This window comes from Lycorma delicatula, chromosome 2, assembly GCF_047948215.1.
Source record: "Lycorma delicatula isolate Av1 chromosome 2, ASM4794821v1, whole genome shotgun sequence".
Taxonomy (NCBI): domain Eukaryota; kingdom Metazoa; phylum Arthropoda; class Insecta; order Hemiptera; family Fulgoridae; genus Lycorma; species Lycorma delicatula.
In genome coordinates this window covers 198,849,295-198,875,092 of record NC_134456.1, presented here as the reverse complement: position 1 = coordinate 198,875,092, position 25,798 = coordinate 198,849,295, and the positions used below count along the sequence as shown (strand labels likewise).

At 29.2% G+C, this 25,798-nt stretch overlaps 1 protein-coding gene across 16 annotated transcripts in view; it reads left to right on the top strand.

Moving 5' to 3' along the window:
* Positions 1–224: 224 nt before the first annotated feature.
* Positions 225–25,798, top strand: part of LOC142319565 (uncharacterized) — a 178,830-nt gene continuing 153,256 nt past the window's right edge. For 15 of the 16 annotated variants that reach the window (XR_012755215.1, XR_012755214.1, XR_012755213.1 and 12 more), the window contains exons 1-2: positions 226–954; positions 22,413–22,508. Coding sequence is in view for 11 of the 16 variants with exons in the window: in XM_075356999.1 (XP_075213114.1) it covers positions 352–954; positions 22,413–22,508 (699 nt within the window). In the remaining 5 variants the exon portion in view is untranslated. Of the gene's footprint in view, positions 955–22,412; positions 22,509–25,798 lie in introns of all 16 variants that reach the window. The other variant, XM_075356990.1, reaches the window with a different exon arrangement.

Here is a 25,798-nt window from a genome sequence, read left to right as displayed (position 1 = left end):
GTAATATGTTTCAGAGTACAACAGTAATCATAAATAATAAGTAAAACATAATAATTATTAACGTTATTGCGAGAATCCTAGCAGATGCGATCATTTTTAAGCGTAATTGTCCATCATTTAAACACACATATCGTGCTGCAGTCTGCAGTGTATTTGTAGGTTTAACAGTCATATGGTAGTATGTAGTTCTCATAGCAGCCACCAGGGGTCGTGTGAGTAATAATAACAGTCATGGCGTGTGTAGGGTTAAACGGTGACAGGAGTTCTGGCACGAATGTCAAGAAACTCGATATCAGTAGTGGCTGAGGTGCTATTTTTGTTCCGTGAAGTGCTGCTGTGTTAAATATAGATATGGTTGAACTCATTCCCAAGCAAATTTGGAACTGGGTGTTGGAAGGATGGAGGAATATGGCCGACTTGGCGGATAAGATTGACGATTTAATCTGCAGTTTTGAAGGTATAGGAGACACCACGATGGATACAGTGGCTATGTATTTGTTTGGATGGATGTTGTTTGGATTGACTGTTTTAGCTATCGGTAGATATGTTTACGGCCGATTTATTAGTGTAGAAGACGCGAAAGCTAAAAGTGCGATAACCGAACCTCCCGTAGCAGTAGCTAAAACTGAAAACAGTGTCGAAGCTTCTGCTAAGCCGGCTTCGAAAGAAAACAAAATTAAACAACCGGCTGCTACTGGAGGAAAATATGTACCTCCTACTCCTCCTGTTAGAAAAAGATTAGGCTCAAAATCTGGAAGGCCTGTTGGTCCGGCCAAACCGAAATCGTCCGTTCTCATTCATCCTCCCCCGACCGCCACGGGACCCGAAAGTGAAAGTGTTAAGTGGGTAAACGAATTATTTCTTTGGCTATATTCTGACTTGGTGATAGTGAGCGAATTATTAAACCTTTGGGTTCAATCTTTGAATGAATTCACTAAAGAATCTGTTGCTGAGGTAAGTTTCTAACTTTAATTAGTTAAGTTGATCATAATATGATATTTGTAATTTTAGTAAGGTTTTAAGGATTAAAAATTATAAATTATCGAAATTATTTTTACCAATTTGTTTAAAATTATGCTTATTTGTTATTCTCGTTAATTTGTATAGCATTAATATTTAATGTACATTCATTTGCGAATATGTGAATTCGTTTACGTTAGGTTCAAAGTAAATTAAATATTTTTCTCTTAAAATGGTAAATTATCCCGCTTAAGAACATATTGCTTTGAAATTATTTTCTTAAAAAAATATTAAAACAGCAGCAGTAAATATATTTTTTAAATTGTTCATATCAATGTTTTATTACATGCGGTATTATAAATAGGAATAGTGTGTATTTTAAAGTGGAATTATATTGTTATATGAACTAAACATTTCTCTACACAAAAGTATAGTTATTTATGCCAAAAATTATTTATTTTAAAGCATATAATTTCGGTTCTGCTGATTTAAAAACTGGTAAAATTAATCTTTAAAAATTTATTTTATTGATTGTAGTTCCTAAAATATATAATAATATAGATTTATATATATATATATATGTTATAATAAAAAAAAAATATATATATATATATATAATCAACAAATTTACAGATTAATTTTTTTTTCATGTATTCAATCACTTTTTTATTGTTTAGTATATAATATCAGATTGATTTAAAATCTGATAATAAGTTAATGAAGAATGTAAACAGTCTAAATAATATGTCAGATGACATAATTATTTAATCCTTTAAAAATACAATGTGTGCCATTTGATTATCTGAGTTGGTCAGTTTAAAAATAATTAATATTATATCTATGTAAATACTACTTTTTAAGACACTAGTATAAATTCTATAAAAGAGTTTTTAATTTTTCTATTATCCTGCATTTATTCTTTTAATTATATTTATTTTTTAATGTATGTATATATACAAATATATATATATATATAGAGAGAGAGAGAAAGAAAGGACATTATTTTGAATGATAAATTGTGATAAGAGGTAGGCATTTAAATTTTTCATGTAATTATAACTCAAAGAAAATTCCACACTAACAACTTTCTTTTATAGGCTTATTTATTGTTATGCTAATCAATATATCCTAATAGAATTATAAGTATTATAAATGCACCTTAAGGAATATGTGCTTATCTTAAAATTTGTGTTTGTAAATAATTGTTTGATATATATATATACACACACACACACACAATACATTACATTACATTTTCCTTTATTAAGTTTATTTTTAATATTCATGTTTTATAAGTTTATTTGGTTATCAAATGTGTCTGATATAATCTGAGACAAGATTTTTGTCAGTTATTAAATTGATACGTTAGTAATGCAAGTTTTTATCCTTTTTCATTAAGGCTTTATAAGATAATAAATACAATTTTTCATTTACATCTTACAAAAACATTTTCTTCAATAAAATATTTGAAGTTTTAAATATTTAAATCATAAATTACGTTAAGAATTAATTAATTCTTAACGTAATTTATGATGTAAGTCGTATTTAGATGGAATTTACTTGCAAAAGTGATCAGTTCTATAATAATTATTGTATACTCGTATTTGTTAGAAAATATTAAATTAATTAACCATGCTGTATTTTTTTAACAATTATTTCTAAGAGTTAAGTACATCTAATCTGATTTGTAAATTAAACAATTCATTAAGTTATATGTGTTTACAATAAAAAAAGTGTTAATTGTAGACGACTTATTTATTATAATTCGTTGACTTTAGAATTATTACAAAGCTACTTTATGTAGTAGTTAGTATTTTGTCATAAAGTAATTGAGTAAATATTTATTTTAATTAAACGTTCTTGTTAAGTACACTACAATTTTTGTAAAAAATTAATTTTATTGTGTAATTATTTAATATTTAATTTGTAGTGATTTAAATATTCCCGGGTTAAATTTGTCACATGGTTTTCTATAGTAATCAATGTAGTGGGGACTCTTGCAGGAACAAATAAAATATCCAGTGCGGTAGTTTGGAATGACGCAACTTCTCTCGGCTGTTATTTCATTACTTCCTTTTACTGATTTAAACTTTTATTTTATTTTATTTAAAAATTTTATTGTTTTTATATATAAATTTTTTGTCATAAAATTAACATTTCGCTGTAGTTAATTAAGGTCTTTAAAAGATTATATTAATTCTCAAATATTTGTTCAATTAACGCTTAAAAAAATTATTTTTTATTCTACATTAATTTTTTTAATTTATTATTTTCAATAACATGTTATTTCATATAACTGTTTCATATATTCATGTAATATTTAATATACGTATAAATTTCTTTTTCATACGTTATATTAGAAAGACGATACTACGTATTACTGAATTATTTTAAGTGTTATACTAACCTGAGTTTGCGGTCATTTTATTAAGTTGTTATAGTAACAGTTCATATATAAATTACAATAGGAATATCAGGTAAAATTTAATGTTCCGAAAATTTATAATTTGCTATTTTAAGGAAATTTGTTACCGACACTTCAGGTTAGGTCGAATGAACTTGTTTACAATGCTCTATTTACTTTTAGTGTTAATTGTTTTGACAGTAGAAGTTACCTGAAATTCCAATTATATATATTATTCTCTTTACAATAGTTGATTTACCATGCTTGGTTCAGGTAGATTTCTTCTTCTTAAATTTTTAAATTGTAAATTGGTTTTCAGGATGTTATCCATTGTAATAATCTCTTCTTCATCTTTTCATTTGTTTCACAAACGACGTCATCTACAATCTGTTTTATCTACTCCAATTTGAACCTTCTGTATCTTTTCGTCCAACTCTTCCTTTCATAACTAGTATCACCGAGGGCTATGAGTTTTTGCGGAATTATAATTTTTCCAACCAAAAGATGTTCTAAAAAATAATTATTACAAATTTAAAATTTTATTAAATTTAATCCATTTTCTTATGTATCTCGAAAGAGTAAATCAAAATCTGTCGAATCCTGTCTTTGATATTAATAAAAAAAGGCTTTGTAAAATTTTTATTTAAATCTATAGTGGGAAAATAGAATTAGTTTTAATTATCAAGAGACTGTATCGTTGTATAATAGTTCGATTGAGGTTAAAATAAATTAATTGTGAAAGTTCTTTTAAAATCGATAGTCCTGTTTTTCATATGGAATGAGAAAAGAAACAGATAAACAATCTGACAGAAGTCGAGATATAGCAGGTTAATTTTTTCACTTTTATATGTAACGGGTGGTAAGTTTAAACAAATGTCAACAAATCTTTTCTTTTTTATACTTACATTCAACTAAGATCAATTTAAAAAATATTGATTAAATAGATAGATTTTTATTTCGTAGTATATAGAGTTTATTATGTAAAGTCGTAGATTTATTTTGGCTGTAACTGACAGTTGCACAATTTAGAATGTGATAAAATTGGCTAAAGTCGTGCTTGACCAATAGACCGGTTTTTATTATTTTTTATTGGTTTTAGATATCCTTCCTTTAAAGTTTCTTTAGTTTTCGGTTTAGCTGTAAATTAATTTTATTTCTTAATTATATAGTTTCATTAGGTTTTTAAAATCTAAAGCATAAATTTAAGATTTATTCGATGTAATAATAAATTCGGAGGTTGGATGTTTGACCTAAATATTCTTTCTCAAGCCTTTAATAATACGAATATACTTAAAAATCTAAAAGATCTTTGGATCAGTTCATTTAAAATATTTTCTTTTATAAAAGTAAAATTTTTCTGTCGGTGAGGTTTTTAAAAAAATAATATTAATTACATAAATCTGAATTTTATTTCATCCCGTTTAACGTGTAATATGAACTCAAATATTTTTCAATTAACGCTTAAAAATTGTTCTGCTCTACATTAATTCTTAAAATTTATTTATGGTTTTCACTTGGTGTATGATATATTTTTTTACGTTATTATTAACTTTTATCAATTTTTTTTATTTTAATTTATTTATTTCATATGATATTATGCGCTTTACGCGTCGTGGATTTTCTTACTGTTTTCCTTAATCCTTCCAGATCATTTTATAATCTTTAGGGTTGTCCACCATTCATAACGTAATTTAATGTATAATTATTAATATAATGTCTACTACATACAGTACTGAATAAAATACTTATTTAATACTCTGTTTACTTTTCTTCGGATCTCGAAGAACAATTTCTGATATTTATTTTAGTTGGACGATTAATTAATGTATTATTAAAACCTTTCAGTATTTTTACTTTGAACGGATACAGATTAAATTATTTTACAGATCCGATAACGCATCATCAATGCAACGGAAGAATTTTTTACGGTGGGGGGAGGAAGATTTTTATTTTATAGTTGCTGCCTGATTTCTGTAAATCTTTATTGTGCATCTGTATTCTTACGTGATTCTACTGCCACTTATTAAGCTTTTATATTGTCATAGTGTGCCAGATCCGCGATTGTTTTCCTTTCACTTTCTGTTTAAAACGACTGCGGAGGTGGTAGCGCTGGCAGGGGATTATTTCGTAATTAACGGAGTATATATTAAATTATTTTTATACCATTTTTATTTTATAATATATTTAAAAGAACGTGTGGGTTCCCTACTTAACTTAACTTAACAACATTGATGTCGCACGTTTTTACGTAGATTATGTGTGGTTTGTTCTATATACACGTAAATCCGCTATTATAATAGTGATTAAAAAAGAGGTTTTAGCAAATTTCAAAAGTATATACAAATTTATTCGGCTTACTGACTACACACAACAAAACGTAATTTTTTAACAGTGAATAATTAAGTTTTCCATAAAACATTCATTTTGGTTTAATGCGAGTGCCAATGGTGACGGTAAACATACCATTTTAAATCTATTTCTAAACTCTGTTTAGTTTATCCGACTTCACCTCTATAGCTGTAACTGTAATTCAGTCTTTCAGTCTGGACGATATTGGCGAGTAAGCCAATAATCAAAGCACCGCATCGATCTGGGAAATTGTTATCGAGCAAATATCAGATTAATGTGTTATGTAGTTCGGTGTCTCACCGTCTAGTTGGATTTAGAAGCATTGTGTTTGGTTAACTTTCTTTTAACTGCGGAATGCAGAAAAATTTCAAAGTTTGATAAAAATATCAAAATTCGTGACGTTATTGATGTTCTCATTGAAAAAGAATGGACTGTACCGTAAATTTGCAAGGATAAAATATATTTACTTTTTGGGCGTTAGGAACATCCTCCATAGATTGACGTGATTTTTCGCTAGTCCAAATCATGTAGTTTTTATGTTTGTCTTACCTATGCCGTGAAGTATTGTTTGTCAGTGAATATTACAGTTTTCCGGAATATTTTGTCTTTCCTCTATCCGATTAAACATTTCTGCTCAGAATTCATAGCAAATCTTTGTCTTCAAATGCCGGATTTGATTTATATTGCTATCAAGCTACATCTTGATGGATTTTATATATTTTAATAAATATCTGTATGTTTTAAAAGTTAAGTTCTTATTCAGTCGATCTCTATTGTAAAATAATTATTGATATTGTGTTTTACCGAAATATAAAAATATTGAAATGCTTATTTAAGTCAAATTTGGGTTCAGTACAATTCAAAATATAATATTTATAAGAATTGTAAACGATAGATTTTTTTTAAGCAACATAACATTAGCTAGCAAATAAAACAGTTTATATTTGTCTTCGTAATTGTAAACTGGAAAGTCACTATTTAATTATATATGTCAATAAAATGGACTCCCAAAAAATAAACTCGATAAATAGTCATCAGGTACTTGGGGAAAAAATATTATCGAGAAAGAGTACCTTATTTATTTTTTGTTCATTTTTATTAAGGTATTGGGTGAAATTCAGAGCACAACGACGTATAGGATATTTATTCTAATAAAATATCTATTAAGTAATAATAAACTTATTGCGGAATACGATCTACATTGTACTAAATGTTTATTGAATTATCGGTACACCAAACATTTATTTTGTTATATAGTTTGTTTTTTTTTTACTGAACGAGTAAATAATCCGAGTAGACCGTAATTTATTAACTACGGGTTGCTATATCTGCGTGCTGTCCCCAACGTAACGTACCCGCCGTAAAATAGCATTGTAATTCAGATTTTCTGAAATCGAAATTTTTACACCTAATAATTCAGAAATTTATGCTCTTTCCTAGAAAAATATCAATTCTGTCTTAAAAAATTCATTATTTTATTGCAGCGAAATCTGTTTGTTGTCCAGTAAAATAAAATAGCAAGCTACTTAAAACATTATTTTAGTAGCAGCAGCAACTGAAATAGTGTTAAAACATCAGACATGTTTTTATAGAAATTAACATTTAAGACTTAAGACTGTATTTTACTGGAAGTATTATATGTATCATAATGGTAGTAACTAGCTTGTTTTACGTTCAGTATTTCTACAGGCTTTATGTTATAAAAGAAATATAAATTTTTCAGCCTTTTAGGCCGTAAAAGAGTTCTAATAGTCTCACATAAAATAACTTAACATGCTTTGTTAAAACACTTAACTATGCGTCTTATCAGTTATATTATTATTTTTTCCGTATTGCATTAAACGTTATTAATAGTCAAAGTAAATAAATAATAACAGTAATTAAATATTTTGAGGAAAACGATGGACATTATGTTAGATTTTTATTGAATTATCAATACACTAAACGTTTACTTTGTTACATAGTTTCTGTATATATATATCTGCACAATATATATATATATATATATGTATTCTAAGATCTGTATGTTTTTACAATATTTTGATACTGTCCGAGGTAATTTCTTTCTAATAAAAATTTGTTGGCTTTTTTCTTAAAAAAAAAAAAAATATTTTTACATAAATTTCAAAGCAGCATATATTTCTTTAATGATGAAAAGAAGACGCTTTAGAAATCCATTATTACGAGAGTTCAAACTAATAAGATTCTTTAATGCGTAGAGTATTCGATGAAAGTATAGCACGCATATTTGCATTAACTAATAATAATAATAAAAACAAGGGAAATCATTTGATTTTTATCTTTTACCGTGTAATTGAGAAATTTTCTCGTTGTAGATTTTATCCTTGCTAAAATGCACATCATTAAGTGTTCAAAATCTAATTTTCGTTTTATTGATCAATCTTCAGCAAATTTCCAAATGTAACCGTCATGTATTCGTAACTAGTTCAACATTTATTCTGATAAAAGATAACCTCAGATTATATTAAAATAACCGGGGTCGTCTGAAATGTTGGCATTGTGTACAGTTTCATTCGGTTATTTTTAATTAATTTATTTTATAATTCGCTATTTAATTAAGCTGTTTCTTTTGCCTTTTTCTTCTATATTGTTTAACGATGAAAATTATTCATTACAATGATTCTTAGGGTTGCAATTTTCTACGGGCCGGGTGACCGAAAACTTAAAATTAAACTTTTCAACTTATCTCCCAGAAATAAATAAGAAGACTGCACTCAACAGATTCGACTTCTGAAAATCATCTCGCATACGTAGACATTTACCACAACATACAAAATTTACACATAACACAAAAGGACAAAATCTCTGCACTGTTGGACGATATGGCATTTTAAACACACTATCTGTGACAAAGGTTAAACGAAGTGTAAAGATCAAATACATTATTCGACAACATACTAAAGACTACCAAAAATATATCAGAAACGTAGGGTCTCCACTGAAAAAAGCGGCATTATTAATTGCAATAGACTTTATAATTTCCATATAATTTGAAAGTAAATCATTTATCCTTTTAAGTAATTTTGAAGTGTTCCCATATTTTGTTATATTGTGTTCAACGATTATTTTACTTGTTTTATATAAATAAATAATATATATATGATCGAAAATTGATTTGATTGTTACCATTAACATTTGTTTGAAAATATATCGATCAAGGAATGGTTGATTATAATCGTAAAATTGTTGTACCATAAAATGTTTGAAAATCAAATAAAAAAAATATGATGTGGACACCACATGACTTCCTTGTATGCCTATTAAATTACATGCACACATTTTTAAAAGTACGTACAATTTTATTTCACTAATAACTTCTGATTTTTTTTATTGTTATTATTGAATTATTTTATTTCTTGTAAAAACGATTTTACTATCACACATTAATTATTAATAAATCAATATATTTAAATGAAAAAAAAGGAAATGAAATCGAATCCGAATCGATGCGCCTTCTCCTTGTAAGATCAGAATATTTTATTATTAAAATTTTATTTGGATATAACTCTGAAACCAATGAAAATAAATACGACTTAAGATATATCGTTAAAACGCTGTCAATGAGGGCTTCTTACTGCAGTTAAGAAAAAGTACAAAATCCAATTTTTTTAATTTTTGGCTTTTTTTGAACACTTTTGGTCAGCTCGATTGCAATAAAAAGGGGAGGTGCACAACTAGATTTTACAACAGTTCTAAATACAAAATTTCAACATTCTACGGCTAATCGTTTTTGAGTTATGCGAGATACATATGTACGTATAGACGTCACACCGAAATTAGTCATAACGGGTTAGGGATGGTCAAAATGGATATCTCCGTTGAAATCTGAAAACCGAAATTTTTCGCGATCACAATACTTCCTTTACTTCGTACAAGGAAGTAATAATTAACAGTTTTTCGTAATTAATTTTGTAACAAGGAAAGAAAAATGTTCTTTGTTGAATTTTATCATCGAAGCTATTACAGGATCTGGGTTAATTAGGGATTTAATAATTAATGCATAACTCGCTCATTTATTGTAAACGGCCTTATGTAGGTCATTTAAAGAAAAACTATATACAGTTCACTACAACAGTAACTGTTTACTCATATACACTGATAGATTTCTTACTCTATTTAAATATAATGTAATACTGTATGCATGTTGATCTTTAATTAATGTTTCATTAATCAGTTACATTAATTTCTTACCGTTTACCTACACACAAAGTTTATTTAAAAAAGTCCTATTGTTTTGCATTAATATTACGATGCCAACAAGGGTAAATTACGCTTTTTGTAATACGTGAGTTTATTTAAATTTTATTTGAACGGTGGAGTAGTAGAATATTTTTATGGTATGTAACATTATATGAATCGAATGTAAATCGTGAATGCTGTCTCTCAAAAGGTTACTAAAGGAATAACTAAGCCTTTATTCTGGACCTGTGCTGAGTTTGACCTGAAACGAAAATAAAAAAAGTACCGACAAAATTTGTGTCTGTAGTTGGAGAAACCCTGAAGAATGTATCCTGTAGAAATTGTTGATTAACGTTTACCTCATAAAAATCTATTTCTAAAACGGATTCCGAATGAATAAACTACAAAAATTCTTCAGCCTAAAAAAACGAGGAATCCTAATTGAAATTCTCAAAAATCGATTAAACTGTTGAAATTTTATGGGCTCTTTTTCGGCTCCTGTGTTGTTTTTTATACTAGAATAATAATAAAAACGAAGATTTTCGTTAAAGAATACGTACTACCCTCGTATACATTTGAAGGACCTCATGGATTTTCTTTGGGGTCTCCGTAAATGGTTGATGAATCAGTTGGACATTTTCACATGTCACATAATTCCGGATGTAGGTGAGGTTGTTTTAGGAACTATGTATTTGTTTTGCTGATTTCGGTAAAGGTAAAAGAGTCCCTATCTCCTAAAGAACTGTGGCTGCAGCTGGCTGGTTGGTTCTTGAGGACATTTGACTTACATTACGTTTCATCCTGGGATAGGCCGTCTTTTATTACTATCCACCCCTTTTTCTAATTTTCATACCTGTGCTTCCCAATTTTTGACTACTTTAAATTAGTTATGACCTGCAGGTTCATGCCAGATGCCGGGACTTGTTCAGCCGGTGCCTTTTCAGAGCGATTTGGTTGGGAAGAGGTGATCATTTTTCTCTCCGGTGTTGGAAGTGCCTACCGGTAAAACCGAGTCTTCTAATTTTCCCTAGAATACAAATAAGAAATACATACTTTGATTCATTCATACTCAAGATTCATTTTCCACAGTCCAAATATACATGTTGTGACATCGCGTAGGTAGGGTTAGTTAAAGTTTCGTTAGAATTTACAATTCTTTCGTAATGTCCGAACGGTTAAAAATTAGGTAAAGGTTTTAATTTGTTTTGCAAAGATATTTTGAAAATGGGTATTGTAATTAAAGTATTATAAAAATATTATACTGATAAAAAAATTGTAGTGTTTTTGAAAACTGTATTAAATATTCTTCTGATATTTTTATTCTGTTTAGCTATATATCCACGTATTATAAAAATGTTCGTTACTGTTACAAATTATTAATCCCTTTTTTAGAAATTGTAAAAAATTCATGATGTTTTAAGCGATATTCTCTACGCAGTAGTCTACTGTCGCATTTCTTAGCCTTGAACTTTAGCTTCTTAAATACTGTAATTTGTATTTTTATTTGCGTTGTTCGTGCAGTGGAAAAGACATTTTTAATGCAAGCATTATTTTCATTAAATTGTAGTCGTTGCTGTACGTCTTGAAAATTTGATTATTTCATTTCCATTAGAACGATATAAAATAGTATTTAAACGTTTATTTCATAATCCACTTTTGTTGTTTCGATTTGGCTTTAATTGTAAATATGATAATCATTAATGTGCGTTTAAATAAATTAGCTTTATTATATTTAAAAATGATCTAGGAAGCACAGGAGTTCATGTGCTTATCTACCACTGTGAAGGTCTCGTATTCGATTCCCGGATAGGGTATTCATAACAATCAATGGCTGCGTCTCAAATTCAAACTAATCGGTGATAACCGTAGTGCCTAATTCAGGTAAAAATAAAGTTTACACTTTTACACAATAATTTTCAATTAATTTTAATTAAATCCTAGCCCACTAGAACTTTTTGATTTGCGTTTTTATCAGATATACTGTTATTTTGTTAATTCAAAAACAAAATAATATTATTGTTTTGTTTTATCATTTTCGTGTTTCATAAAGACAATCTTATCATACTTACTTACTCATGTTTATCTGTTTTTAATAATTTTATTTGATATTAAATATAAATTTAATGTAAATTCAGTCTGATCTACTTTTAAGAATACGTATTTTTATCAATTTTAATAAGTATACCAACTTTGTGCATGGGATGCCCGGCCTGAATTTTAATAAAAACTCTCTCGATAAAAGTTGTTGAAAATTGTACAAGCTTAATTTTTATTTGTGAGCATTTTCTTCATTTAACACAAAATAACCCGTTTTTACCAAGAAGGAGTGCTAAAAAACTAACCTTTAAACGATTTGTGATCGTTATTCTGTTTGATCATTAAACTTTCCAATTGTGAAGATTTCATTCAAATCTGAACTGATTTATAGAGTAACAAATGTAAACCGACAAAGAGAACATTTTTTTAAATACAGAAACCCTTTTATGAGACTTAATTGTAAAAATAAAATATGAGAACTGTGAAAAATTGTGATGTTTAAACAATTAAATTTCATTAATATAATTTAAATAATCATCAAATCGATTCCAGTTATCTGTAACAACCTCAATCAAATATACAAGGTGATTCAAAAGGAAAGCGAAATAATTTAGGAACGATTCTAGAACTTGAAATAAAGAAAGTGTTAATGCAAACATATGTCCGAAAACGCTGTGTTATCGAGTTAACGGCTAACGAAAAATTTCGCCCGGATTTCAGTGTGCCCGGTGAAATGATGTCAGAATGAAGTTTTTAAGGCATTATACACGGTGAACAACATAAAATCGAACTCCTAACGAACATAACGTAACCGCTACAGAATCGGTAGGTTATGTTAGAATGAAATTTTATGAATGATACGGATAAATTAAATAAGAAAAACATAAAACGTAATTTAAATGTTGCATTTATTACCTTATTGTTAAAAAAGATGTTTAAAATGACCACCCTTGGCACCGATGTACTTTTGTGCTCGACTGATCATATTGAGAGAGTTGTCTGACGAAAAATGTTGGTGTCAATTGCGTTGATTTCTCGTTGAATGTTCACCTGCAATTCCACAATATTGTGGGGATTAGATGCATAAATTCTCTCCTTTAAGTAGCTCCAAAGGAAAAAATCGTAAGTAGACAATTCTGGGGAACGTGGAGACCACCGTCCTCTACTGACAGCTCGTTCATTTATGAAAGCTGCATGAACGCGATTCAGTGAAACGTTTGATGTGTGACATGTTGCTCCGTCTTGTTGGAAGAAGCTGTATTCTTTTTCATTATCAGTTAATTGCGTATAGAATTCTTTGAAAATTATGAGGTAAACTTGTGTATTGACAGTCCGGTCAAAAATATTGGTCCCACTATACGATTATAGGAAATGGCACACTAAACGCCAATTTTCTCATCGTGAAGTAGACGCTCGAATATCTTCCTCGCCGTCCAATATCTGGTGTTCTGCGAATTAACATGGCCGGAAAAATGAAACCGTGCCTCGTCTGACATGAAATACGACATCCGGTCTATCTGTCCACCAAAAAGGTTTTCGAGAAACCAGTTGCAATAATCAAGTCGTTTCGGTTTGTCTGTCTCCTTTAGTTGTTGCACAGTTGTAACGCTGTATGGTTTCAATTTTAGTTCATGAAGAATTTTACAAGATGTGTATTTAACACCAGATTGTTGGGATAACTTGTGTAGTGATTTTTTTGGGCTGTCAGTAATTCTCTTTTCAATGTCGGCAATAGCCTGTGAAGTCCTAACGGAAGGTTGCCTAATTCGTTTTGGATTTAAAACCGAACCTGTTGTACGCCATTTTTAACTGTATCTTGCAGGCTAGTGTTCGCTGGAATACAGGCATTCGGAAATTTTTCTACGAATACTTCACGTGATTATTCAGACGATCCAGAACGAATATAGGCAGTATAGCTATCATCTCCTGGATTGAATAAGGCATTTTATACTAACACAACTGCATTCCCAATACTGTACTGCAACAAAACGTATACTGCACTGACACGTAACCACCCGACAAACGGCAGCAACAATCAGTAGTAACATTTACATCCACTAGTCGCGCTAGTTGTGGCGAGAGTCTTTCATAAATAGTGTTGGGTAGCGGTTTCATTGTGGGTTCGGTTTTATATTGCTGACTGTAATTAAGGCGTGAAATTGATGGTTTCTTGACTATGTAATGTTCTGTATGTTTTTTTACTTGAAAAGTCATCCCATAACTGTATCTTCCGTAGTTTTCATGATATTCAACGTAAAACAGAAAAATTCGGCGATGAAAAACACGTTTTTTTTAGATTAGAACAAATAATAAATGTTAAATAACTAATAATTGCGTATATTTTGTTATCAAAAGTTGTGAAGAATTTAATTCTGAGAAAATTGTTTTAATGAAGTTTATGAAAAACAAAAAATCTACTTTTATTATTAAAAAGAAAATCAGAACACAACTTAACAGAAAAATGTTATGAATTTGTAAAAATTAAAAACAACTGTATTTAATAGGTACTTTCACACTAGAACAACGTGTCACAGGGAGAAATTATCTGGCATCTTTAAACAATGAATTTCTCACAATGCATGAAAATTTATTTCTCATGGTGAAACGAATACGTATGTACTATATCAACTTGATGGGAGCACAAGTGGATTGGACGTGGAAGACCGGTAAATTGGCCACCCAAAATCACCGGACCTTACTCCCTTAGATTACTGCTTATGGAAATGGTTGAAATGGAGATATACAAACAAAAGGTAGCCACACTCAACTGATCGCTCAGTTCATCGAAAATACTTTGAACGACTACATCAATCACTGCAGTGATGACAAAAAATTTTAAAAATATCTTCAGTCATCTATGTAGATAATTTAATTTTTCTTTTTAAAAATCTTCAGCTTCAGTTGTATAGAAGACCTAAGTCAATTGAGAAATGGTTGCTCGTATTCTCATTGCTGCTTTGTCAAGAAACGCGAAGATATTAGGTTAGCGACAGAAAATTTTAGGAAACGATTTGGAAAGTGAATAAATGTCATTTGTGGAATTTTCGAACATCCATTGGAAATTAATGCGGTATAAACCACGGTGAGTATTTAAAAAAAATTAAAAGTACTTTAATTTTTCAAAGTATAAATTTATTGTTCTAAAACAGCGATAAGTACATATAACGACAGCGATAATACATATATTTACGTTGTAAATTAAAACAGTACAAACCACAGTGAGTTGTTTTTTTACAATAAATTAAAATTACTTTATTTTTCAAACGTCTAAATTTATTGTTCTAAAAATAGCGATAAATAATAAATAATTTAGAAAAAATGTTCGAAAATTCCATTATTGACATCGATATCTTTATATTTGTCTTTCTAGACCTCCTTCGCGAATTTCACGGGTGTTCGACATTTTAGAATTTTACGAAAATTAGGGAAAGAGATTACTTGAGAATTGTTTCAAACTCCGGTTAAGTTTGGTCAAAAAATATTAATGAAGAAATTTTTTTCATTTAGGTTCAAGAAAATCGATTATTCTGTTAGCACGTTAATTTTGACGAGAACTTGTGAATTTTTATTTTTCTGCTATCCTAATTGAATATTGCTTGAATTTACGAGTAAAAAAAAAAAAAATACGTTTCGTAGTTTTAAGCGACTGTAAAAAATATAAATTTATCAATTGAATTGTATTTTTTTTTTTTTTAATAACTTGAGTTGAAGAATTAAAAAAAACCTTATCTACGTAGATAAATGACAATATTTTTCTTAATTTTTTTGCCATCGTTGCATCGATTGAAGTTGTCGTTCAAAGTATTTTCGTAAGAATCTCTGCTTTGTTTCTTTGTTTCTCCGTATTCTTTAATTTTATCATGACACAAGTTTTTCTCACCTAATGTTTCTGGTGAACGACATTTTTGACAGGGGAAAAACATTTTTATGAAGCCTGTCTATAAAACTAATTTTAATTAAAATAAACTAAAAAATATGAAATCTATTATAAAAAAGATTATTTAATTCTTCTTTAAATTTTGTCATATTGAAATTTGTTTACAAATTAAAGTTTAATGTATTAGTTGGTAATTGTTTAAATTTGGCACCAACTTCTAAAACTAGAAGTATATTTAAGTATTATATAATTTTTATTGCGGTGCTTTTAAAGTAGTTTTAATATATTAAAAAAGTGTTTTATTTATTTATAAATGTGACGTTTTAAGTTAGGTAGTAAAGGGTAAAAAAATTACATTAAGAAAAAACAAATTAATTTTTAAAAATAATAATATAGTGCGAAATTTTAAGGTCTACTTTTTACAGTGTAACTATAATTTTTACGTCATGAAAGGTGAATATTTTCGTCTAATTTTACAAAACGTCGTTTCAAGACCAGGACGTGGAAATTGTTTAGCTTGGGTAGTCGTAGGAAAGCGGATTCCGGTCGTTGACCGGAAATAAATCGGATAAATCATATTTTTTTTTACATAATAATTTTTGTTTAAATATTTTATTATTTTAAATCTGTATTACGTTAGTTTTTTTACTTTTAAGTTGCCTTCCATTATATGATAGGAAAAATTATTTAAATATAAATTGTAGAAATAAAAATCCGTTTAACTTCAGTACGTTTACCGAAATTCATAGAAAAGTATTATCGTTTTGTTTAGTCATGGCTAAAACTTCCTTGTTTTCGTGGCTAACGGTAATAAACAGCAAATAACATTCTGTACTGTATTCCCGTCTGTAATGTTTATCGATTTTAGTGAGGTTTTATATCTTTAGATACTGGACTTTATTTTTCTCTTCTGTAAACAAACTGGCGTAGTCTTGTGTTGGTTTAATAAATTTAGGTCGATGAACCTGAATAACGAATCAAAGATTTATTTATACATGTTTGTGTTATCATTTTAATTTTTTTTCTTATCTAAATAAATTATATTATAATGTTCAATGCTTTTAGTTTGAGGCGATTTGGGTTTGAATTCACAATTTTTTGGCTTACCCTATTTTATAACTGGCACCGACCGTTCTTTGTATTACAAAGAAGTCACAGTGCCGTATCAGATGGCATGTCTGTTTTTAAAGTGAATTCTGTTTGCTGTGTTATGCTGCATTTGTCTGTGATAATTTAAGAACTTTTTTTTTATATAAATATTTCTTAGTTGCGATTAGATAGATATCTTTCAGATGTATTTTTCAATTCGGTTATATTAGGGAATTTTTTATACTGAGTTGGATTTTGTATTTAAATGAAAAAAAATTCTTTAATATTAGTTTTTTGCAAGATAATATTTTCTATCTTTAGACCTATTAGGAGCTAATAAAAATGTTAAATCGATTTTTTTTACTCCTGATTGCCTTGATTTTAATAAGTTACATCAGTTATATTTTTGTTTCGTTACATTAATCATTTAGAATTTTATTATATTCCAATGTTAGTATTTTTTAAACTAAGATATTTCTTTATGTTTCTGATATCAGTCTTAATTAACTTTTATCTCGATGAAGATTTTATGTTTGTCGATTTTTTTTTTTAATATAAATTGAACATTACTTTCTTATAATACTTTTTTTATCCACACTATCGGGATATAATAGAATCATTCGGCACATGCGATTAAACCTCCACAATATAGCAAGTATTAACAAGTACTAGTCAACAGATATTTATTCAAATGTTGCTAGTCATCGCTAAAGTTACTATACTGCAGGATGTGTGTACAGTGTTTACTAAAGATTACACTATTATTTAAAAAATATTTATCCTTTTTTTTTAATGTTTTTAAATTAATGAAAGGACAATCAACAAGTTTACATAAAGGACAACCAACACACAAAATCAAATTGCCGCATATATAGTTCCGTATATTTTTCCAAAAAAAATTATTTTATACAAATATATATTTCAGACATGTCTTTTATTCAGATTTACTCATTCAAAAATATCATTATTTAATTTAGCCGTATAAATAAACTGACAAAAAATAAGAAGGAAATTTCGCCAGTAGTTGGATGAATAGTTAAAAATATACTGCGAGATCGTGGATGGATCCTCATTGTAAATGCTTGTTACTCTTATTTATAATCCTAACAAAAACGGAAAAATCAAGTGTAGTTCGCGAACAAAAATTGAAAGATTTCTGAAACGTTTACAATTAGTAATTGATATTCTTTACGTTACTGTATATATTGCCAATTAGATACGAAACGAATATTATCCAGCCAGGGAGTATTAAAGAAACTTTCCTGAATTAAGGATAAAATACAATTCTGTAAAATGTAATACTTCAGTCTGACACTTTTTAAAGATGGAAATAGTTTTCTGTTTCTTCCACGCAAATGATCACCACAAATTCTACACGTTGACAATTTTCACCGCAGTACCGCATAACGTACGGAGTCAAAAATAATTTGACGAATTGTCACGCGGTAACCTAGTGGTCGACCAACCGAGTTGGTCTAGTGATGAATTCATCATCGCAAATCAGCTGATTTCGAAGTTGAGAGTTGTAAGGTAGAAATCCTAGTAACTTTTAGACGGATTTCAATACTAGATCGTGGATACCGGTGTTTTTTGGTTTCAATTAACCATACATCTCAGGAACGGTCGACCGGAGACTGTACAAGACTACGCTTCATTTACATTCATACAGATAATCCTCATTAATTCCCTAAAGTAATACCTTACGGTGGTTCCGAAAGTTAAAGAAAGAAAAAAGTCTAGTGGTCATATCGAAACATTTCTAGATGAATTGATAAGTCCATTAGTTAATCTGGGTTGCCTCGGTCGCGGACGTCAAAGAATGAGTTTTTCAATAACTTTGAGAAGGCGGTTGCTTATAATTATTTCGGCATGCTTTTTGTCGCTGTTTATATTTCATGAATAATGTTATTGTATGTCTACTTTAATCTGTGATGATTTTGTTAAAACGGTGAATAGCAGGCAAATATAATTATCATAATGATAACTACAGCAATGTTTGCTATACTTCGATATAGGTATTTAAAAATAATTTTTGTTGATTTTTTCTTTTTGGTTTTTTCTCTTAGACTATATATGAATTATTACCTTTTAACATAATTACGAATTTCTATTGTAAAAAGAGTTATATTGGCGCTTTATAATAAAAATACTGATTTTGCAATCGATTAACATTTTACATAGGCCATTGTCGCTTGACTTATGCCAACGAACAAAGCTGATTAGTCACCGACTGGCAACTAATTAGGGACGTTACGAAGGGACATAAAGCTTTAGAGAAATTTGGAATTATAATTTCGAATTTAAAACAGGGGAAGGTTAATTTTTTATTTACCTGACGGACGGACGGCGTCCGTACAATTGCTGATTAACCTAATGATCTAAATTTGATAACATCACAGCATGTACGATTTTTTTGGTGTAAAACAAAAGTTTTAATTCGACTACAAATATGTCTTTGGATATCTCTTGGTATTAATACATTAATAAAACTCATTAGATTCTTGTTTCTTTATGGAAGTGGAACCTTAATAAAGGTTTTATTATCTGAATAAATTAATAAGTGTATTTTTAAACGTTTTAAAGTTAGTTTTTGTACAACAAGATAGATTAATAACTTCTGGCATATCTGTTTTTAATTAATAAATTCGATAACATTAATAATTATATTATTTATGCCTGCGTTATATAAAATCTATAAATTAAATTATTTTACATAATGATTTGTTAAAATATAATTGGTTTTTATAATTTAAAAAAAGTGATGAATATGTGATTGCTATCAGTCAGCACGCCATTGGAACATTATATGAACGTTTTTAATTAAATTAATTTTTGGTTTTTTTTGTGCAATTAAAAGTAGTAAATACCAATGTATGTCAGAGTACTGTATTTGTTTTAATTTAAACATTTTTCAGTAGCGTAAGTAGTTTTGTTTTATTTCATAGTAATAAAACACCTTGTGCATTTTTTTAGTAAAATCAAGAAAACTTTTAGCTTAATCGTTAATTTTAAAATAACGAACAATTCTGTTTCGATTCAAATTGAAAGTGAATCTTTCATTATTGAATTAGACCAAATCGACCAATTTCATGGTGAATTGATCCTCTGAAAGAACAATTTCCATGTAATTTGAAAGTTAACCTTTAAAATTTTAAACTGTTGTATTTCATCGTGCTGTTCAATGAACTTATAAATTCTTATATATTAATGTTCAAAAAATTGAATTTTTTTTTAGATCATAGTATATTGTACATCCCCACCAAAAAAAATTGTTTAATTTTTTTTATTATTCTTTGACGCTGGTGCAAATTAAATGAAGATTGATTTAAAAACAAAATAAAAAAATTGATTATGAAAAAATTGTACTTTTTTTTTTGCAAAACCAAACAAAAATATTAACAAAGATTTATCGAAGGAAACATTAAAGAAAAAAAAATCCCTTTCGGCACGCCGGAAGGCGGAGGTAAATTTTACCGATGCTAAGTAGGGGATAAAAAATATTTCCACCTTAAAGTTAAGAGAAACTTTAAATTTACTTAATACGACAATGGCTGCATATGAAAAACGTTTCACATGTTTAGCATACCACAAGCCCCATATTTTTACAATTCCAGCAATATTTTGGTCATCCCGTGCCGTAGGAGTTTTTTTTTTACATCCCGGGCCGGACATTCAATTACGTATACTCAGCCCGGGGGGCGTATCCTTTACCTCAAAAGAGGCCTCCCTACCCACCGGCTAAAAATTCGGCACGGCAGGTCGGCCCCCCCGGTGGAATCTTCTTCTGTTACCTGCCTCAAATCCCCAGCGGACGGTAACCAGGCCCGACTATGTCGTTCCCAGCACACCCCCCCGCAACCGGGTCTCAGTCTTAACTTTTTCCCCACCTACTGTCCTCTGTAGTCTCCACCCGATTATTGTAGGCCGCACACCTAAGCATGCGACCACTCACAGATGGGGCTGTCCACCCTAAGGGTTGGTCACATCATAAGGGTTGGGTCTGCCGTAAGGGTTGGTCGTATCAAAAATTGTTTCAGACAAAAGTTTTAGATAATGTTTAGAAGTCTAACAACCACTTTAAACCGATTCGATATTGTGCCTATTGAGGGAAATATGATTCTTTTTTGTCTTTGAAACTCCATTTTTTCAACCCCCTGGGCCAGAGGCTGGTAATATAAAAAAAATTTACTTAGATAAGTTTTAGACCCTTATCTAAAGAGTAGTAGGAACTTTAAACGAATTCGATATTTTATTTAATAAGAAAGTTATAGCGATATTTTGTTTTGGTCATCCTTGCCGTAAGGTTTGTTCATATCAAAATTTGTTTCAGACAGAATTTTTAAGTAATGTTTAGAGAGAGGATTAACGACCTTAAACCGATTCGGTACTGTGCTTGTTAACGAAGGTATGATTTTTTTTGTCTTCAAACCCCCATTTTTCCACCTCCTGGGGCAATGGTTGGCGATATCAAAAACTTTTACTTACATAAGTTTTGGACCCTTATCCAAAGAATAGTAGGAACTTTAAATGAATTCAATAATTTACTTAAGAAAGTTATAGCTAGCTATATTTTGTTTTTCGAAAAAGCCCCCCTCCCGCCATTTCCACCCCCATAGTCCGATTTTGGCCGTTAACGAAATCGACTGAGATTTTGGGACGAGTTATTTTTAAGGAACAATTTGAAAGTGATTGACGCAAAATTACGGCAGTTATCGTGTCCACAAGAAATTGAAATATATATATATATATATATATATATATATATATATATATAAACTTTTGAGCTGACAGTGGTTTTGGAGTCTGGGGGATGTGAAACGCGAAAATATGTCGAAATTTTCCGTAAGTCGAATCATGGTACCCATTGCAATAGGTATCTTTATTATGAAATGTACCTCAAATCTTCATCGGCCTATTATTCTTACTCTAAGACGGAGGTTAATGTTACCAACAGTAGTAACTTTTTTTTTGCATTCTCTCTTAAAGAGATAAAAATTCCCTTGTTTTTGTTAAAAATATTTATTTCGATTTTGTTAAGTGTTGTATGAGATTTTAATAACTTTCATAAATAAGTCAAGGGGAGTATTTTCTCCATCCAAATAGATTATTTTAAAAATAAAACTGGGAGAATATGGATCTCCCAGCGTGAAGTTTCGATCGATTCAGTTCTCCTATCTTCCTTTACCGTGTTTACTACATTTTATTTAAAGATATATTGGAGTCGCACTCTGAGGGGGTCTTGTTGCGTGACTATACGTAATGTGGACAGCTGTTTCATTAGTCACTTCAGTATAATTCGGTTGTGTTTGCGTGGTAAGCGAGCATGAAAGGACTAGAGTGCACTAGCGTTGAATAATATTAAATACCTATATATTGTTTATTAAAGCAAACTGTACGTATAAAGAATTTCATTTTACTGAAAATTATACATGAGCGTTTTTGTACTGTATACGTCATATTGAGAGTTTACCATTAATATTAATTATTTTGTTACAGCATGGTGTTGGGGTTGAATTTGTGCGTGTACTAGGTGAAACTCAATCTCCAAGTCTCACAAATGTATTCTGTGAATGCGCACCAAACGATGACGTTGTAAGTAATTTGTTAATTTTATCTTTTTAATTAGTTAATTTAATAACAAAATTGTGATGTAACAATATTGTACTGTTACAGAACGTGAGAAAAAGTAATGTTTGAGTTAGATTACAATTCTTTGTTTGTGTATATATTATTTTTTAGCGATAATTCGACACGTTTCTCACATGAATGTGTGTTTGTTTAAGATTTACGAGTTTTAAATTCATTATTGTTGTTACTTTTGTCCTCATTATAATATGCTTCATGAGTTTACATTTTTCTTTTAATAATAAAGTTTCATGTTACCTGTAGTTTTTCATATCTAGCAAAATTACGAGAGAAAAAATTATCATTTATTTTGTCACGACTCACTCTTTTATTTTGTTGGAGCATTGACTGGTTGATTGAAATATGCCGTTCTTCAAGATGTAAAGTTTGAACTGGAATATAAAATTTTCCTCCATTGCACACGCTTAATTAACCTTAAAGAGTTAAATAGGTTTCGGTCGGTACCAGTGAGTAAAACGACTTATTATTAATATTTATGTGATGTCGTTGGATTTTTTGTGAGTTGGTCATTGAATATTCTTTAAATAATTAAAATTATAATACCTTGGTATACGTTATTTTAAACTCGGTAAAGATAATGCGTGATATAGAGAACTGTATTAGTGTCATGAAAAAAAAACTTTTCTGAAAGCTATGTTTTACGGAACATTGTTGCAAAAATAATTAAAGTTTTTTATAATATTAAACCGTGTTCTTTTCTACGTTATTCGTTAAAATTTTAATTTATTTGAAGGAGTATCGGTTGTAAATTACGTAAAATTATACACAAATAGTTCCCCATTTTTTCATCTGTTTGTCCAAATATCAGTCTAATTTCAGTGTCCCATAATTTATTCAATAAAGAACCAGTATTTAAAAGTCAATATTTAACTTTTACAAGGATTTTTGTCTGTTAAGATTTTTTCCTCCGATGTCGATTTTAGTAGGAGGGAGGTAATTGAAAAGAGTTGCTATATAGTTTCACAATTTTAAATAATACTGGTATTGAAGAAAATTTGTGACGTAAAGAAAATTTGCAATTAAAACGAACGCGATTCTAGGCGTTCGTTTTAATTAGAAAATAGAACAATCGTTTCAAGTGCGTAATACAGTACAAGTATTATGCTTGTCTATCTAGCTGTTTTCTTGTGACGCAACTATATGAAGTGACTGAATTTTTTTCCACATTACTGAAATTGCCGCCCGTTTGTTTCCTTTCACAACGCTTTTTCCATCTCGTTATTAAATCAAATTACGGGATTATGTATGTACAGTAATTTTGTTAAAATGCATAATCTATTGTGAAAAGTGAAAATCTATTTCCTCTTAGTTGTATTTAAAAATAAATTCAACTATTTAAAAGAATTATTTCCTTCCCGTTGCAAATGGTTGTAGAACAACTGTTTTCCTTTTAGGAAATATGAAAAAACCAGAAACTTTTCTTTTTCAAAATGGAAATACATTTGCGAACTGTTACCGAAAATCAAGAAGAGATTGAACATTTGGAAACCGATCGGTTTTTTTGGGAAAGCAGTGTTTCGTAATATCAGTAAAGAAGTTCTTCCTGGCTTAATAAGTCATTTTTACTACAAAATTCTATTTTATATATTGGTACCGTAAAACTTGAGTAGTAATCTTAATTTTTGTTTGTTAAAAATATCTTTCATTCAGAAATCGTGTTTCTGTTGTTTTATTTATAGGCGCATGTTATTATTGAAAGATCAAAGTTCAAAGATAAATATTTACTTTTTCACGCGATAGTGTCTATAAAAATAATTATTTTTAAACGTTACGTTCGTATCATTTTATAGAATAAAGTGTAATTGATAATTTTTTTTTTGCCCTTTATAACTTTCTTGTTTATTCTTAGTTTCTTACGTTTATTGTTTATTTATCCCGCTAGCTACTGAACAGACTTTAGATGATCGCATGAAAAAAGTTTTAATAAGAACGAAAGTCTTATCTCGTTATCCCTCTCTCATTCTATTCATGTGTGTGTGTTTATTAATAATTGGTCAAAGACTGTGGTTTTATACAAATATAAATATAATGATAACAGCTATTTTGTAATTCTGTTAAAAGTAGATTAAAAATCATAACGTGCCATTTTGTTTAGGAAAAACGCTTAATATTTAATAGAACTGTGATTACTGATCTGTTAATTTAACAAATTTATCATTGACTCCGTTTTTAAATTTGTTAACGAAAAATCACTCTAATTATTTATTAGAGAATACTGTTGTTGTAAACGTCTATAACAAATTATAGTCGATTTCTCAGTTCATTATTAAGGTATACATTTCTATTAAAACAAAAAAATGATAGTAAAACATACGGTTTATGTAAAGTGAAAGGACATAGGATATTTTTTTCGTATTAAATTTATTTTGTAACAATTTTTTTTTTTTTTTTCATATTCTGTACCTGAAGATTCTCTACACTGCCTCACAAAATCAAAAAGTTTAATTTACCTAGTATTTCAATCACTATTTTCGAAACTTATGTGGATGTAGAAAGTAGAGTTCACACTGATGAAGATAAATTAATCGACCGATAGTTTTCTAGCTCTTCGGTAAAGGAACAAACGTTAAGGAATATTATTATTTTACTGTTAATTATTTTAAATTACGTTCGATATTTTTCTGGATATTATTTAATGAATTCACAATTAATTTTAATGTTTGTATTTATGCTCTGTATAACTTATTTGAAAGTACAATTATAATTATACGGACACTACATATTTTCACTCAATTGTAATTTTTAGTGTTGTGGAACGTAGTTTTGGTATTTAATAATTGATGCTATTATCAGCATCATAATTCCGACTTATTTTCTCATTTTAACGACCGATTTTAGATCTCAACAACCACAGCATTTGATAATTTTTATTCTGGAGCAAAAAAAACATTTGCGATTTGAAAATTTGAATTACCGACTTATATTAGTGATTTTAATATTTAGTATTTCCAACTCTAGAGCGTTTCTCTACCTTGGGGGCGTATTTATGTTTTACGAGGCATTTGGATAAACGGATTCTCGTACATTAGTTTATTGTACATTTACCGAACAGGAATCAATCTACATATCGTTCTACTAAAAGCATCCTTTAACAGGTCGCATCAAGGATACACCGATTTTATAAACCGTAAGACAAACCATGTTAGGTCGGTCGCGTGCTCAGTATATGGACCTAGCACGGCCATATGTACACCGACAGAACAAAAAGAAAGAAAGAAAGAAGAAATCGTGCGTAA